The 16,721-nt window shown below is 35.5% G+C and overlaps 1 protein-coding gene across 1 annotated transcript; it reads left to right on the top strand.

Annotated features, from left to right (window-relative positions):
* Window positions 1-1,883: 1,883 nt before the first annotated feature.
* Window positions 1,884-11,502, top strand: LOC103999319 (ubiquitin-conjugating enzyme E2 10). Its single transcript, XM_009421042.3, has 5 exons — window positions 1,884-1,978; window positions 2,065-2,149; window positions 3,903-4,030; window positions 7,036-7,140; window positions 11,148-11,502. Exons 2-5 carry the CDS (start codon window positions 2,080-2,082, stop codon window positions 11,289-11,291), a joined length of 447 nt encoding a protein of 148 aa, XP_009419317.1. The 5' UTR covers window positions 1,884-1,978; window positions 2,065-2,079; the 3' UTR covers window positions 11,292-11,502.
* The last annotated feature ends 5,219 nt before the right edge of the window (window positions 11,503-16,721 follow it).

Below are 16,721 nucleotides of genomic sequence, written 5' to 3'. Positions count from 1 at the left end.
AAAGCGGTACCCGTCTATCGTCCAAAGCGGATAATTTCTTGCGAACCTACATGTCGCACCAATGACCGACTGACTAAATAATCCTTTATCAATACTCAATTAATTTATCAAAGTACTATTATCCTAAGTATCAACTCAATTCTTTATTACAACTCAAGACCAATTTATTAGCCCGGCCTATCAACTCAAGATATCCAAACTCAAATGACCAGCTAGCAGAAGGGTCTGCATGATTGTGAGGGATACTAACAACCCAACATCTAAGGCACTTTGAGTCGAACATTTCGGAATGCTGATGAATGTATTACCATAAATAATATATTTGAATACACAGACGTGGTTACTATTATGTTATATACAATAAATTAATTGTGAATTTTGCTACATGTGAAGTATGAAATGCCTTCATTACCCCACAATTTATAGCCGTAGTTTCATCGATCAATTTAGGAGGTCTTTGTCAACCTTAGAGTTTTAGAAGGGTCAATTGCTCACTATTTTCTCCTAGACGATGCCATATACATGTAGTTAGGTAATCTAGTAGCCATTCGGAGAGCACCATTTTTTATACTTTAGAGCATTGGATTGGATGGAGGATGTGAAGTCATATTTTGGTCGTTCGAGTAGGAATCAATGTCCTTTTCCATTTTTTTTTCGAGTAAATATCATTGACCTTATTCACTTTCAAATTATCTTAACACTCGTAACACTATGTCGGGAACATTCTTGATTATATCTTTTCGAAAGTAACATATTTGGATAATTCGAGTAACATCTTTTTAATATAGAAGTGTCGATGTCTTGAAATACATCTAATGAGTCCTTTTATAATTAGCTTTTATTTTCACAATAAGCACTAGTTATAGAGAAGGTGGTACAACTATACTATTCACCCTAGGTGCTATCCATATGATAGTACGGTACTAACAATATAACACCAAGGTGTCGATCACTTGGTGTCATTGTGTCAATTGCATGATATCAAGGTGTCGAGTGCAATGCTCCAAGGTATCGATCATCTGGCATGACATTGAGGTATTGATCATCTAGCCTCAATATATCAACCATATAGTACCGATATGTTAGCCACTTAGCACCGAGGTGTTAGTCACCTAACGTTGAAATGTTGATCGTGTGACGCCAAAGTATTGGCCGCTTGGCATCGAGATGTCAATCACTTGGTATTAAGACATCGATCATCTCGCATCGAGGTATCAACCATTTAGTACTAATGTGAGTCAAGATATTAAACCTATCATTATTATAACATTGATATTTGTACTTCATATTATTGATAATCTAAAATCTTTGACAAAATATAATTAAGCATTGGCTATCCATTCTATCTCATCGAGAATATTTTAATTAATAAAAATCGAATAAAAATATGAAGTGGGATGATACGAAGATAAAAGGTTGCGTATCGATCGTGAAATCTCATTCATTAATAAATATGATTGAGTTCATCGAATAAATTTAGAACAATAACAAAGGATAAGGTGAATATTAATTTATAATTAAAAATATATTTAGAGATATTTATATATCCTTTGTAATTTTTTATACGTATATATATCATTTGCTCAGTTGAAAATCTCTTAATGCCAATTGGTCATATCAATATCGAAGTATCATTGTCTTTGTAATATGATTGTGACATATCATTTATATTTGATCTATTTCAAATCCCATAATTCATCTGTGAGATCATACTATTTTCGCAATACTTATATTAGAATATAAGAAATTGTTAGAATATCGAGATGAAAATAAGAAATTTCTTAAGATGATATATATATATATATATATATATATATATATATATATATATATATATATATATATATATATATATATTACATTATAATGATGACAATGATGCGTGTCGTGTAAATAAAGCCTCTCTCGCCTTTCCTTTCTCCCTTCTTTCGCTCGACTCGTGTTGGGAGAAGAGGAGAGAGTTCGACGATTCGAGCAGGTACTTCTTTGATTCGATCTTGGTGTTTTCGATCGAATTCTTATCCTTATCTTTGGGATCCGATCTTTCTGGGTTGGTCGGAGCAGTCGGACGTCCTTGCGATGGCTTCCAAGCGGATCTTGAAAGAGCTCAAGGATCTCCAGAAGGACCCCCCAACTTCATGCAGCGCAGGTACTGCCGATCTAAATAAGCATCGATTACCTGTCTGATTGCGTCAAAAAAGTTGCAGTTTTTGCTTTCCTCTTCTTTTGAGTGCGATTAGCTGCGTGAGTTTTGCGACCCGCCTGCGTGGGGCGTTGGTTCCTTGTGAGATCGCCGTGGAGTGGTTGAGGTCTGTGTTTGTTGTGGTCAAGGTGTTACTTTTTCTTCGTCTTTTCGCAAATATCTCTGTATCATAGGAGTTGTGATCACGATTCTGTTCATCAGAGAAGTTCTTTCCTTTTCCTCCCCTTTCCATATTTTAAGCTTGCTTTACGGCTGCACGATTCTGCATTTGATTATAGGAGATGATCTAAGACGTTGGAGTGAATTCTGTTTCTTGGGATCATGCTGTTACGATGACGACGAGAACTTCTTGATTATTTGAGGTTGTTAGTAAGCAAGAGGTTTTCAATTGAGCACATCAAGCAAAATTTCCAAGAATATAGCAATGTTGATACATCATTTTGATTTGGAAAGAAATTTTTTTCATCATTTTGTTAATCCATTGGTCAAATAATGATCTCTTTTACAATGAAAAGATATACACGATGACCAAAGCTAAAAGGATATTATTTTCGAAAACAGCGATTTTGATAAACAATATCTTGGTGCTGAGTTTTATGATGCAACCTGTAGCTGGCTCCTTATATGGTGTTTCTGTGATTGAAATTAGTAATGCTAAAAGTTCACACTTTGAGGATCCTTGACCTTTTTTGTTGTCATTGTGATATGCTTCTTTGTGCAGCTTTGAACTTATTAAATATTGTAATGTGATCATTTGACTACTGCAATGTACAATGTTGACTTCTGCTTCAGTGTTGGCATTACAGGATGAGTATGTAGCATTTTTTTAGCTTTCGCACCAGTGATTAAATCCATAAGTCATAATTCAATCACCTGTTTGCCTTACTCATATACCCATTGCATCAACCTTTTAAAGGTGGGTAGTTATAAATATCATGATAAGTGAACTTTACAATCATGTGGTAGTTGTATGGTACATTTTCAAATACTTTCTGCTGAATGCCTGTTTCATCCTTTTATATAGGCCTAACAAAATGATAGTCTGTAATTTTTGTTTTAGTCATATAAGCTATAGATATGCTTTAATTTGTTATTTTTCTCTAAATAAAATATACATCCAAAAATACTATTTTCTGCCAGCTAATAATATCAAATATTTGCTAGAGTGCAACATAGCAGCAATCCTTGTATCAGGTTGTTCTTAAGCATCAAGTTGAATGCTTCAGATATGGCTAATTATATCTTTTTGAGAATCCAAATTCACCAAGTATAGACAAAGAGTTACATTCTTCTTGGACATATGAGTATGAAAAGTGAAAACAATGAGGTGGAAAACAATCCATTCTTCATAATCTAATCAACCGGTCACTTTTCTCATTGCACTTTTATCCATCATTTGAAGGGTGAGTAATTGTATCTATCACAGGGAAGGAACTTTGCACTTCCAGTCGTTCTTTATGTGTTTGTTATGGTATATATTATTACAAGGTGCATTTACACACTTCCAGCATAATATATAACTACACTTTGATTAATGTCTATGTAATAAAAATAATTTCAATGTGCTATGCAAGAGAACATCACATTGTTACAGCGATGATTTTTAAGCTAGAACTTTGATCATGTCTTTTGAGTTTTCACAACTTTCTAACATTGTAAACTCTGTTTTCACAAATTTGATTGCTTTTATGCTTAAAAGGCCCTGTGGCAGAAGACATGTTTCATTGGCAAGCAACAATAATGGGTCCCCCAGATAGTCCTTATGCGGGGGGTGTCTTTCTAATTACCATCCACTTTCCTCCAGACTATCCATTCAAGCCACCCAAGGTACCATAAGAACTAGTAATTGTTAAGGTGTTTGACTAGGCTTCCTACTTTGACTTGTTTCCTTGAAATTTGTTTATGATATTGCTAGCATTTTGGAGTTAACAAATAATTCATTATCTAGACTGTTTGGCTTTCATTTTGATTTATTTTTTAGTGATGCATGTATTAAGGAATAAGCTGTGTTCCTATTCTACTACTGTTATAAAAGTAGCAAGATGACTCAATAATTCATTCAGATATATGCAATAACTGTTCAGACATATCAAGCGTAAGCTTTTATTTGCTACTGCTGACACTGATAACCTTACAAGATTAGACATCTGACAGCTTTATAAATATTATGATGATTAAATTCTAGTATCCAGGTCATAGAATATGAGTCAAATGTTTTTTGGTCCACTCAATGGACAAAAATGTGAGCTACTGAAATCAGTGTTCCCTGTTATTGTGTTTTGGACAATAACCCAGTGTGTGCCTACATTTCATATAAAAAAGCTAAGGAAGTGAAAGAGGATGGCATGGTGCACAAAGATCCCACCAATGCAGGGGAAGAATCAATGTAAGCAAAGAGGTCATTTTTGTGACTTGAATCCTAATACCTAGATGACAAAAGAGCCACTCATAGTGACACCAAAGATAAAAATTGTAAAGTTATTTTGTATGGACATTTTGTTGAGAAAGGCATATTCTAATGATATGTGACTATCGTTTGAGTTTGCTGATAATTGAACTTTTTTTTTTTTTGTATTGATGACAACCAATCCAAGTAGTGTATGATATTGTTAATTTTTCTGGTTGTGATTCATAGATGACTGACAAATTGATTATCTGACTGTTGGCTATGGATTCACTGCTGCATTTGTTTGATTCATTGTTATTGTTTAAGAAGTTAATTTCTGAGCATGACTTCTTTTTACAAGACATTTTAGGATCACACTTTGATTAAACTTGAAATCACTAATGTTACTCAATCTTCTTCTGAGACTTTAAAGTTGATGTCTTCAAGAGGCTCTTGAGATTTGGCAGTTTCTGATATTCCATCTTCTTATCTCATCCTTGAATGGTTGATTTGTATTTAGATAATTCATTATTTTGTGCTAGCATATGTGTTTTCTTTCTCTCACGTTTGTAGTTCATTGAATTTCTATATATGGATGTCAATGAGCATGAAGTTCTCTTTTGGCATAATTCATGCTTGCAGTACAGTAACACAACTAAAACTTCTAAATATTTTTACATAAACCATGATAACAAGTAAGAAATCTCTACTAGTATTTTTGCTGAAGTTTTTGGAAACTTCAATCCTGGTGTGGCTTAAATCCAGAAGCATTTTGGCAACATATCAGCTAAGTTAGGAAAATGTTCCTTCTACTATCCATGAATAGGAAGCCAGTCAATTCTTTCAAAAATGGGTTTTCTATAAAACAAACAACAAACTGGTCATGCTAGATTGATTATGACATGTTGGGTTCTAGTTTAATTTCATTGTTGTACTTAAAGAGTCCAGCCGTAATATCTGATCCTCATGGGTTGGCACCAAATTTCTCTGTTGTCTTAGTAGTAATGATATATTGTTACAGCCTTCTTTGTGGGACCTTTTTACTTGTTGATCAACTTGATGGAGCCATTGCTTTTTCTGTAAAGGCCTTATGAATAAGGTTGAATGGTATAATAATTTCCCACCTTAACACTGTTCTACTAATTAAAGGAATAGCTTATGAGTTTTTTGTCCTTTAACTTGTGAACATGGGAATTCCAGGGGAATCTTCACAACCTAATCAGTGGATACATGCAGCTTTCTTGCTGCATAGTCTACTGTTGTTGTTATGCAGTTTTCTGCATGTTCTGATTCTATCTTCAGAAGTTTAGAAGTTAATTAGGATAATGTATCCTGAAAATAAGTGATGAAACATACTTTAATAAGGTCTGGGTGATCCTCTAGGCTTGATCCTTTCTTGCTGGTTGAGGAAATGCCTTGGTGATCATGATGGAACTTATACTGAAGAGTTTCATCCTTGATCTTTGTGGGCGCGTCAACTTGTGGGAAGATGTTCTCTACCAGAAGTCACTGATTTTAGGATATGATTTTTTTATTGTTATTACACTTGGTTATGTGCAGTGTACTATTGATTTTGGGCATCTTGCTTTTCCACCTAGTTGGGTATCTAGATTTTCTGTTGAGTGCTTTGTCTAACTTTAGAATCTGTGCTACCTATGTGGAAAGATGTGCTTTTTATCACTATGCCAAAATAGAAGGTGGTTGTGAACTAAACTTAGTAAATTAAAATCTACCCAAGAACAAAGGGGGAAGATACTATTTAGTGCGTAAGAAATACTGATAAGTTGCCTTTGCTTTCTTAGAGTTTTCCTAAGATGATTGATGAGTAGTAGTGTGGGGCATTCACTCTCCCTGCAGTTAGAGAGTTGCATGATTATGAAATGCCTCGTCTTTGTTGGAACAAAAACTCCAAACTGCAGAAACTTGGGGCTAGTTATTTGGTTACTTTTTTCACTGTGCTTGACATTGAACTAATTGTTTGACTAATGTATTCTCATGATTGAGTCTTTGAAATGTTCAAGTCTATTTGCAAGTTATAAGTTTTATCACCTCTGGTTGTTTTGTAAGTTGAGAATGTTAATCAAGAAGTTTTTAGGTCATCGCTGCATTGGGGTTCTTGGTTGAAGATGTCAACCAAATAATTTTTCTGGTTGTAAATAAAGCAGTTATATCATGAGCTGATTTTACTTGATAGTTTTTAGATGAAATGGGAAGTAACTTGGCCCGCTTAGGGCCGATTGAAGTACAACATACAATCATAAAATTTTATATTGGCCTACTGTTACTTTTTCTCATTGTATCAACTATCGAGTGCTTGCTATAAATAGAGATGTCTTTTCAATTATGACATTTTGTCAAGTATTTAACAACAATTGTGTTGCTACATCTTATCAGTCATGGTTGAACAATGAATTCTGATTGTCTCAAGTCCTATGAGGTTCTGTAGGTAGCATTCAGGACAAAGGTCTACCATCCAAACATTAACAGCAATGGGAGCATTTGCCTTGACATCTTAAAGGAGCAGTGGAGCCCTGCATTAACCATTTCCAAGGTTACTGATTTTTCATTCATATTCTTTTAGAGTTGAATTAAAGTTATGTTTTCCTGGGTATCTTGAGCCAAAAACATTCACTAGTTCATATTTTTAATTATTTAGTGCAATAAATGGTAATAAAATTAAACTGTAGACTACATTCTTTCCCTGGAATCTTGACCCACTAAATTTTTGTAGGACTGAGAGGCAAAAATGCTCACTACTTAGTACATTTGAAATATCAATTGCCAATTATCCTTTACAACTATTTATTAGAAAGGTCAGCTGCTTTTTCATGGAGTCATTATGGTTTATTGCACCACACAGCTGTTGTTTGGTTCCTATATCAATGATGTTGTCTCTTTTTTTATTGGTGACTTGTGAGTTGTCAGGTTGATGCAGTTGTAGTCATGGATTTTGTAGTTTGCTTGTATTAGTTGATTGTTTGTGGAGAGTATAGCAAGGACAAATTGATTTCAATTTGCTTCTCACAAATAACTTGCTGTTTTTTTTTAAAGAAAATCTATTGATTTAAACTGGGATTACAAACTGGGAAGCTGAACTATCAGCAGCAGAAAACAAAAAAGGTGAGGTTTGTGATCTACCAAAATGTGCCAAAGAGTGGCTTACAAAATTGCTAGACCTATGGATGTGTATGATGCGTGTAACGTTAGGGTATCAAAAAGAGAAAGAATGTCCAAGACTAAGTTCCGCAAGGACCAGGGAGTGGGAGATATTCCCATAGCAATGTTAACAAGCTCCATCGAATCATTGTTAACTTCAATGGAGGAAAGCTGAAGGTTTCGAATGGCTTGGAGGCCCTCTAACAGAACTGCAATTTCGGCCATTTAGAGGGGTTGAGGCTTTACAGCAGCTTCCCCCAAGCCAAAGAGGGGTACTGTCCACAGCTTTTAGAAGAAATCCTAAACTTGCAGGTTGGGAGGAAGACACAAATGAGCCATCTGTTTGGAGAATAATAGAAGCACTTCCTCAGGAATGTCTCTAACCTCCCTCACCATTCCCTTAGGGCTTGGGGGCGTATTGATGAAATCATTAGCAGCAATTAGAGCCCTCATTGCAAGTATGGATAACCTGGTTGAACGGTTGCTATGCTTGGCTTCATTTTGGTTAGTCTAAAAGAACCACTAGGACATGGCTAAGGAGCTAAGAAGGAGGCTACGGGATGGGGGATCTAGACAAGCTTCTTCAAGGAGCCAATCACCCTTGTACCAAGTCGAGAAAAATTGGAAGGTAACTCCCAGCTTTACGTGAATGGTTTCCCAAAAAGAGCGAGCATGGTCACATTTGTAGAATATATGCATAGGTGAGTCTCAAGAGAGGTGACAAATATGGCAAGTGTCAAACTGACAATGCATGATGTTGGAGATATAGTTTGAGGTAGGCAACTTATTCCAAGAAAATTTTCAAGGGAATATTTTGATTTTTGGCATAATCTTTAGTTGCCAAATAGCCCTCCATCCCATTCAAGGCTCATCTGGGGAATAGGAAATGAGTGATATGCTGATATGTGCTGCTTACAATTGGAAGACCCGGAGGAGTCAATGTCCAAATCCAGGCATCATCACTGGGGTTGTGAGGGAGACGGATGTTCCTAATCTGATTAGCCAGCAAGTAGTGAAAAAGAGAGTCCAACATCAAGGAATTTCACTGAAAATCCAAAATCAAATCAGAAACCAAAGAGAAATGTCTCATGTCATTAACCCCAATATAAGTTAGCCATTTGGGAAATGGAATATTGTTCAGCCAGGGGTCATCACAAATATTAGTAGAAAATCTATTGCTAATAAGCTTTTTGAAACCATCTTTTAAGTTTCAAGTGAGTTTGGAGATAGCCTTAAAGGAGTTAGAGACCCTAGTGGGGGAAGGAGCCTAAGGATGGAGACTTCTGTACTTAGAGAGGAAAACATCAACCCAAAAGAGTTTGTCACAATTAAGAATTGGGAGAACTCATTTGGCACAAATGACTTTCTTAATGGAGAGGAGGTCTCGAATGCCTCGACCACTTGTCTCCTTGGATAGAGTCATATTATCCCAACTGAGCAAGTACATTCTTTTATGCTTAAAGGAGTCATTCCAAAAGAAATCACGAGTTAGTTTAGAAATTCGAGAAAGTAACTTAGCCAAAATCCAAGAACTGAGCAAGATATGATTAGGGAGTTAATAACATAATTAATGAGAACAACTTTGCCCACTTGGGAGAGAAGTCCCTTGTGCCACCCTTGGATTTTATCAAGAGCCTTATTTACTAAAGAGTGTTGGTATCTATCCTGAAGTCCTCAAGTATTTAAAAGGCCAAGAGCCCTTAGGGATGTCAAGGTTGTCCCAGATCATATGCTTGGTGGAAGGATCACGATGTTTAGAGAAGTAGATGTTTGATTTGGCTAAGTTAACCTTGAGAAGTGTCAAGTTTTGGAAGGTTGATAGGATTTTAAGAACCGAAGAACAAGACTTCAGGGTAGCATGAAAAGAAAGGAGGAGATCATCCACAAACATAAGATGAGAGATCTTCGTGCCCTTAAGATTGAAAGGAGTGATTTACTAGTTTGACACTGCCCTCAAAATAAGAGAAGAAAGAACTTGCCAAGCCAAGATGAAAAGATAGGGAGAGAAAGGGTCTCCCTGTCTAATGCCTCGGTTACTACAGAACCATCTATATGGTTCATCATTGACAAGACATGAAAAGATGGGAGAAGAGACGCAAGCATCAATCCAACTAATGAACTGAGATAGGAAGTTCATAGTCCTAAGAGTTTGCCTAATGGCATCCCAGGAAATAGAATCAAAGCTTTTTCTAAGTCAAGTTTGAGAAGGATGGAAGGGTTTTTACTTTTGGAGGAACACATAGAGTGAGCCAATTCATTGGCTATAAGGATATTATCGTGAATGTTCCCACCCTTAATGAACGTCGATTGCTCATGACTAACAAGGTAACAAATGTGATCCTTGATTCTAGTGGCAAGAGTCTTAGCAAGGCTCTTGTATAGAATGTTACAGAACGCAATAGGGTGGAAATCATTGATAAGGTTAGCATTAGGGGATTTATTAATAAAGACGAGCCAAGTTCTACCGCAGAAAGAAGGGATAAAAGCATTGGGGTGAAATCTATCGAATGTGGCAAGGAAATTGTCCTTGAGGTCAACCGAAAACTATTGAAAAACTCAACATTAAAGTTGTCAGAGCCTAGGCTTTTACCTCTGCCCATTTAAAAAATAGAAGCTTTAATTTCTAGCTCAGAGAAGGGGCGAATAAGGGAGGAGTGAGCGGAGTTAGCAAGAATGTGCATCGAGGGACAACAGGACCAGTCTAGGTTCCAAGTGAGGGAAGATATCGTCACAAAGAGGACTACCAATCGACAAAGTACGAAAGGATGGTTTTGGTATCCTGGGCAACGGTATCGTTTGGGCCTTTCAATGGATGGATTTTGTTTCTAGAGCGTTTGATGTTAGCTATCTTATGGTAGAATTTGGAGTTCTAGTCACCCGCTCGAATCCAGAATCTTGGCTCTAGATCACCATTTAATATGGAGTTGGCAATTGAGGGCTGAAAGCTTGTTAGAGAGACTATGGAATTTGACGGTGTCGGGGTCAAAAAGAATGCTATCAGGGTTCTTTTGTTCGAGATTAGTGATTTCAAGACTAGTGGACCGAATATCTTGTTGACAACATGTGTAGCTGATGAGTCAAAATTTTAAAATATTAAAGATAAGATATATTGCTCCATTATCCTTCTCTAGTAAAATAATGTTATGGACAAGCAATATGATTATAATCAGCTAATGCTTCTAAAGGAGCCTCCCACTGCATAAGACTCCCATGTCGACGAGGGAGGTTATGTACATCTGCAGCCTCTCTCCTTTGGAAATTCTGTTTTTTATGATTCGAAATTATGAAAGTAGCCAATGAGCAATCATACTCATGTATAAAGTCCCAATGTTGGCTAGCTAATGCATTTTTCTGTAGAAAAAGAGTAGCAAGTTCTTGATTGTTGCTTTTCACTATTTTCAGGTATTGCTTTCAATCTGTTCACTTCTGACAGACCCAAACCCTGATGATCCATTGGTCCCAGAGATTGCACACATTTACAAGAATGATAGGAACAAGTATGAGACCACTGCAAGAAGCTGGACCCAGAAGTACGCGATGGGTTAGACATGTGGTGGCTTGAAGTTGGGGTTGTCTTCTCCTTATGCTTTATTTTAGATGGTGCCTTGAGATATGCAAGAATGACATGGTTTATGTCTGTTATCACTCTATATCATCCATGAATCAATCAATGGCATCGATCATGCACTCAAGGGAAAGGAAAAATAACTATGTAGCTGCATTTCGAATATATGCATGCCAAGTTACTATTTGGACACCCTGCACCTGTGTTTCTTGTAGTCTTCACTGTTGTAGAGTACCATTGATCTCTGTTGCCCATGGAACAAGCTTAGATTGTGGTGCTTTTTGAAAGACTTGCCTCTTGCAAGATATCTTTGTATATAGAATGTGGCTGAGAGGATGGGCATTATTGGTAGCTTGTCAGCCCTGTTATAGTTTTACTCATCTGAGCATGCATCATATCATATATAAAACATTCAAAATCATGAGTATAAGATATTTAATATTAAACATGTCATTTTATAACTTCTTCACTAAGCATAATCTTACATAGTATATACACAATAAAAATATAAAAATCTTATATTAAAATAATTTATATGCACATGTAAGAAATATAATAAATTCATAGACTTCTATACTTATATCAAAACATATATGTGTATTTTTACACTGCATATCATCATAATATATGTGTACTTTTATATCATACATCATAATACTTATGTACACTCTCATACCGTATATCATAATAATTATATGTACTTTCACACCGTATGTCATAATATATATGTGCATTACACGTCGTAACATATCTATGTATCTTCATATCGTACGTCATAAAAAACATGTGTATTCTTGCATCACACGTCATCATATATGTATGTAAGATTATGTGATTCTATTTAATTAAGATGTATTATTAATATGATTAGATTTTGATTATTATTATCTGTCAATAAAAAGAAAGTTCAATTATGGTAAGATTTCTTAGGAAGTTCAATTATGGTAAGATTTCTTAGGAGATGAACTTAATGTGAGGAACTCTCATAATTACTTATCGTAGACCCTCTGTTCTCATCTATAAATAGACAGGACATCCTAGAATTATATACACAACACACAACAATTGAATATACAGATATGTGAATGTGTTGATATATGATATGATTGAAAGATTACAGATCTTCTCTCATATCCTCTTTGTCCCTAAATTCATCGATCATAGTGGTCTCGTGAAGGATAAGAAGAGAGGAGAAGGCGAGTCTTGGTTCTTCTTGTAAATCAATATCACTATAGATCTCGGATCCGAGGATAGTGTGCTTATAAATAAGATAAAGACTTTATCTCCTTGTACCTTTTGAGCAACATCAAAAGATATGCATTGTAAATTTAAATATCTATTGTTATTTGATTTTGAATTTTGACACTAGAGTTTTCTATAAAATAATAGCATATTATGGTTTTTATACTGTTGACATTAGGGCCATGGTTTTAAAATCAAATACTTTAGATCTATTTATTCACATCTTTCGCTCACGAAAAAGTGTTAACCGATTTTTATTTATGATGCAGAATGATTTGTCGATATTATTGATCCATTTTTCTATCTAGTCCATCCTGTTGCTTGCTTGTAAGCGATGTAAGGTTCCTCGTATTTGATCAATGGACCATTGTTAATAAATTACTATTGGCGATAGTATGATTGAGGGTGATAGCCTCCGATGGTCACCCGCTTAGTCGTGGGTAGCGGTTGCATAGCACCGCTATGTTAGATGGCTATAGTAGTACCACTGCCCATGACAATTGAATAAATCTGATTGGGATGTGTGTTATTATTTTCTTAGTCTCATCTCGAATTTAGAGGATACTCAAACCCAATTTAAGAGTCATAAAGCATGAGTATGAAAAAGATATAGGAATCAAATATCATACATTTGAACATATTCGAATCTGAACCCAACTAAATATTCATACATTCGAACCCAACCTGAAATCCAAATCAACTTAGAGGTCAACCTACTCTGATACTCGATCAAATCGACCAGCACACTCTGGTCAATCAAAAAGGGCACTGATCGATGCATCGTAATCAAGCATGGTATCTTCTCTTGCGCATGATGCTTTCATCTAAAACATAAACATTCAAAATATCTAATGTATAATAATTGAGCGTATCATATCATCGAGTGTCATGTGTTTAAATATAATAAGAATTCAAAGTACATGATACGTCATAACTAGGTAAATAATTAGGGTTTGAGAAGGTTACATGCATACTAGAAACAACACTAATATAAAGTAATTAGATCTCTCTCACAATCCATTGTAATTAGATCTCTCGTGATGTCACACTTTGCAGTGAAGAATCCAAGAGAAAAAAGAAATCTTTGGGTATCGTATCCACTATGTATTTTACAAAGCATAAACGTAATCATTCATACCCACGTATTAAATATCCCGAGTTTGGAGCTCACATGCTTGCACTTAAAATACATAATCCGCAAGCTCTAATCTGCTTACGCATTAATGGCAAAGTGGAGTTGTACTGTTCAGGAGAGGGGTTCATGCACACGAGTGGAACACCCTAAACCCTAATAATAATGTAGGTGTTGTACACTATCGAGTGTACTTGTAGATCCTTGGGGCTTTAATGCTCTTGTTTAATTGCAAGAAAGATGTGGAGAGTTTGTGTGGAGCACGTCTTCATGTTCTTTGATCCATTGGTGTGGTCAAGCTCATGAAGATACCAATCTCTACATAAGCCATCACAGAACATCATCATCCAAACGCTAAGCATTATGGCCACAGTTCATGTCGAGTGGTGGGCGCGAGAACCAAAGCACCAGCCACGTGAAATCTCTCTCGTGCATGCGACTCTTTGGAGTCCCGTATGATTTGTGTGCTGATGTATCGAATCTCATCTTCTCTAAGAACCAGATTCCCATGGGGCAAAGAACGAATGAACAAGCAATTAATGCTGGTTCGAGAAGAGTAATTGTAGTTGCAGATAAACAATGTTGCAGTGTAATCGTCGTATCAGATATCTTCTGCCACTGATTTCTGACTAAGATTTGACCTACAGTAGAGATACCACTGCACAGGAATCTGATGCATTAAGAAAGATGGGATCAGTTGATTGTGATTGTTTATTTCCTTGACTTGAGCACTTCCTCTTTGTGGCAAGTTGATCTCCGATTGATTGCTCACTTAATTAGACATGTATAGGGAGATGATGAAGCCATAGAAGTTGGTGTGAGACTTGGGTTGGCTGGCCATGACAGCAGCTCAATCTATTTAATATGATACAAATGGATCTATTCAACACTTGACATGATGGTTTGTGTCAATCAGATATGTTCTATTGAAAACCTTATTTAAAATGATATGGATATGCTAAAACTTGGGTTTTTAATGTGTGCTGAGTGATTTATTATCTCCTTTTCTCAGCCACTCCCTAAATCTAGTTTTGGTTACATATTTTGCTTGGGAAGAAGGAGTGAGCTGAGGGAGAGAACACTTTCCATTGATTGCTCTGTTAGCTACCATTTCCTTTTTCCTTATTACATAAAATGAAGAGCTCTTTGATTAGAAACTACCTTGAATCTTGAGATAATAATAATAATTACCTTTTACTAAGTAAAATAATAGTACTCATGAAAAGATTGTCTTTAAGTTTTTTTTTTCCTTTTTGTGGTATGATATATATATATATATATACACACACACACACATTTATACAGAACCGAAAAACTTACATCTAAGCTCTTGTGATTAACTAGTTGATTAATTGGTTGACCATTAGAGTAGAGATGTTTAAATTATAATTGGCACTATTATTCTTTAAAATTATAATTGATAATTATGGTTAGTGCATGTGGTGGATATTAATATTTAGAAGGACTTATATGCTATGTTGTAAGTGCAAATATTTATTTCAAAAGGATAAATATGTGAATCTCAAAAATAATATTATTTGACCACTCTTAGTTTAAATTAAAAAAAAATATTTTCTTAAATATAACTCAACAAAAAAATATTATATGCATGTATGTATGTATATATAGAAACCTCAATCGAATATGTGATATCTACAAGTCCTTAATGGATTTAATGATGAAATACCACTCGGAGTATAATGGATTTAATGATGTGTACGAGTCCTTACATACAATAATGCGATCATCTTGAACATCGTGTAAGATTTGGCATCTCACATCAGTCAAAAGCTTGGTCTTCATTTCCATGTGATGCAATGCAAGTCATGCTTTGAACAGTAACATTTAGAGTCATAATGGCTATCTCATGAAACAAATTAGAGTCATAAAGAGATAGAGCTTTGTGTCATGCTTTGAACAGTAACATTTAGGTGACATCTCCATCATCAGCCTACGCTTTACTGCCCACTTTGGGACTCTCGTTATCTTGGTTAAAATAAGCACCAACACTGTGCTTTGTGCATCTTTGTTTCTTGGCCATCTTTTATCTTCCACTGTGGGTTATACATGCAATAGTATATGATCACACATCTTTCTATGCGTTGAAATGTCGAGTAACAAGATTTATCATGCCATCCAACTACTCTCTCTCTCTCTCTCTCTCTCTCTCTCTCTCAATTCCAAAGCATTACACAAACAAGTGATCCAAAATGGTGGAAAATCTACCGGAAACAGTACATCTCACTTCCTAGAATGTTGTGCTTCTGTGGATTTGTGGTTCTTCATAGACACTTAGCTCCTTCGAGCACTGAGCTAAATTTACAAAGTGCTGATATCCAAACACAGGTATTTTAGTTACCTATTGGGGTGTAACTGAAGACAAAGAGAAATGGCTTGTAGCATTCCTTGGTGTGTGAAGGTGAAGGTGCCTTCCTTGCATCCACTAGTCAACAAGAGGATATCTCATTTTGATCAAGTGAAAAGTAACTTCAATGAGTAAAAATGTCTGCTTCTTGAGCTACTAAACTTACTTACCTAAGAAACTAGACTGCATAAGGAACAATTATCTAGTGGCATTTACCATACCATGATAGTGGAGAGGTAATTGAAATAAATCTTACCAAATATATAATTGAGGGATCTAAAGCCATGGATATCAAAGCATAAAAGCTTATGCACGCATTTGGGATGCTAAGGTTTTGCCACATGTAAGTGATAGAATTCATTTAGGATTAAATTCATTTCTATTTTGCGTCATCACAAATTCATCTAAAATGGTAAGTGATTAAAATTGAGCATTAAATAAGATTTTTTTTTATGTGCGTGTGATTTAGAGATATCAAACACACTATCAAACAAGAAAAGACTAATCTTTTGCCTCCGAAAGAAGGAGTGAATCCAAACCAAATTAACATAAACTCGGATAATAATATTTTTTTATTTTTTTTACTATTTTGGTGGTATCTCATGAATGTTATTTTAATATTATAATTATATATTATGTTGTAATTTTCATAATAAAATTAATCTTTCTCTT

This window comes from Musa acuminata, chromosome BXJ2-9 (genome assembly GCF_036884655.1).
Source record: "Musa acuminata AAA Group cultivar baxijiao chromosome BXJ2-9, Cavendish_Baxijiao_AAA, whole genome shotgun sequence".
Classification (NCBI taxonomy): Eukaryota; Viridiplantae; Streptophyta; class Magnoliopsida; order Zingiberales; family Musaceae; genus Musa; species Musa acuminata.
The sequence above is the reverse complement of the archived record's forward strand: the minus strand, read 5'-3'. Positions and strand labels throughout refer to the sequence as shown.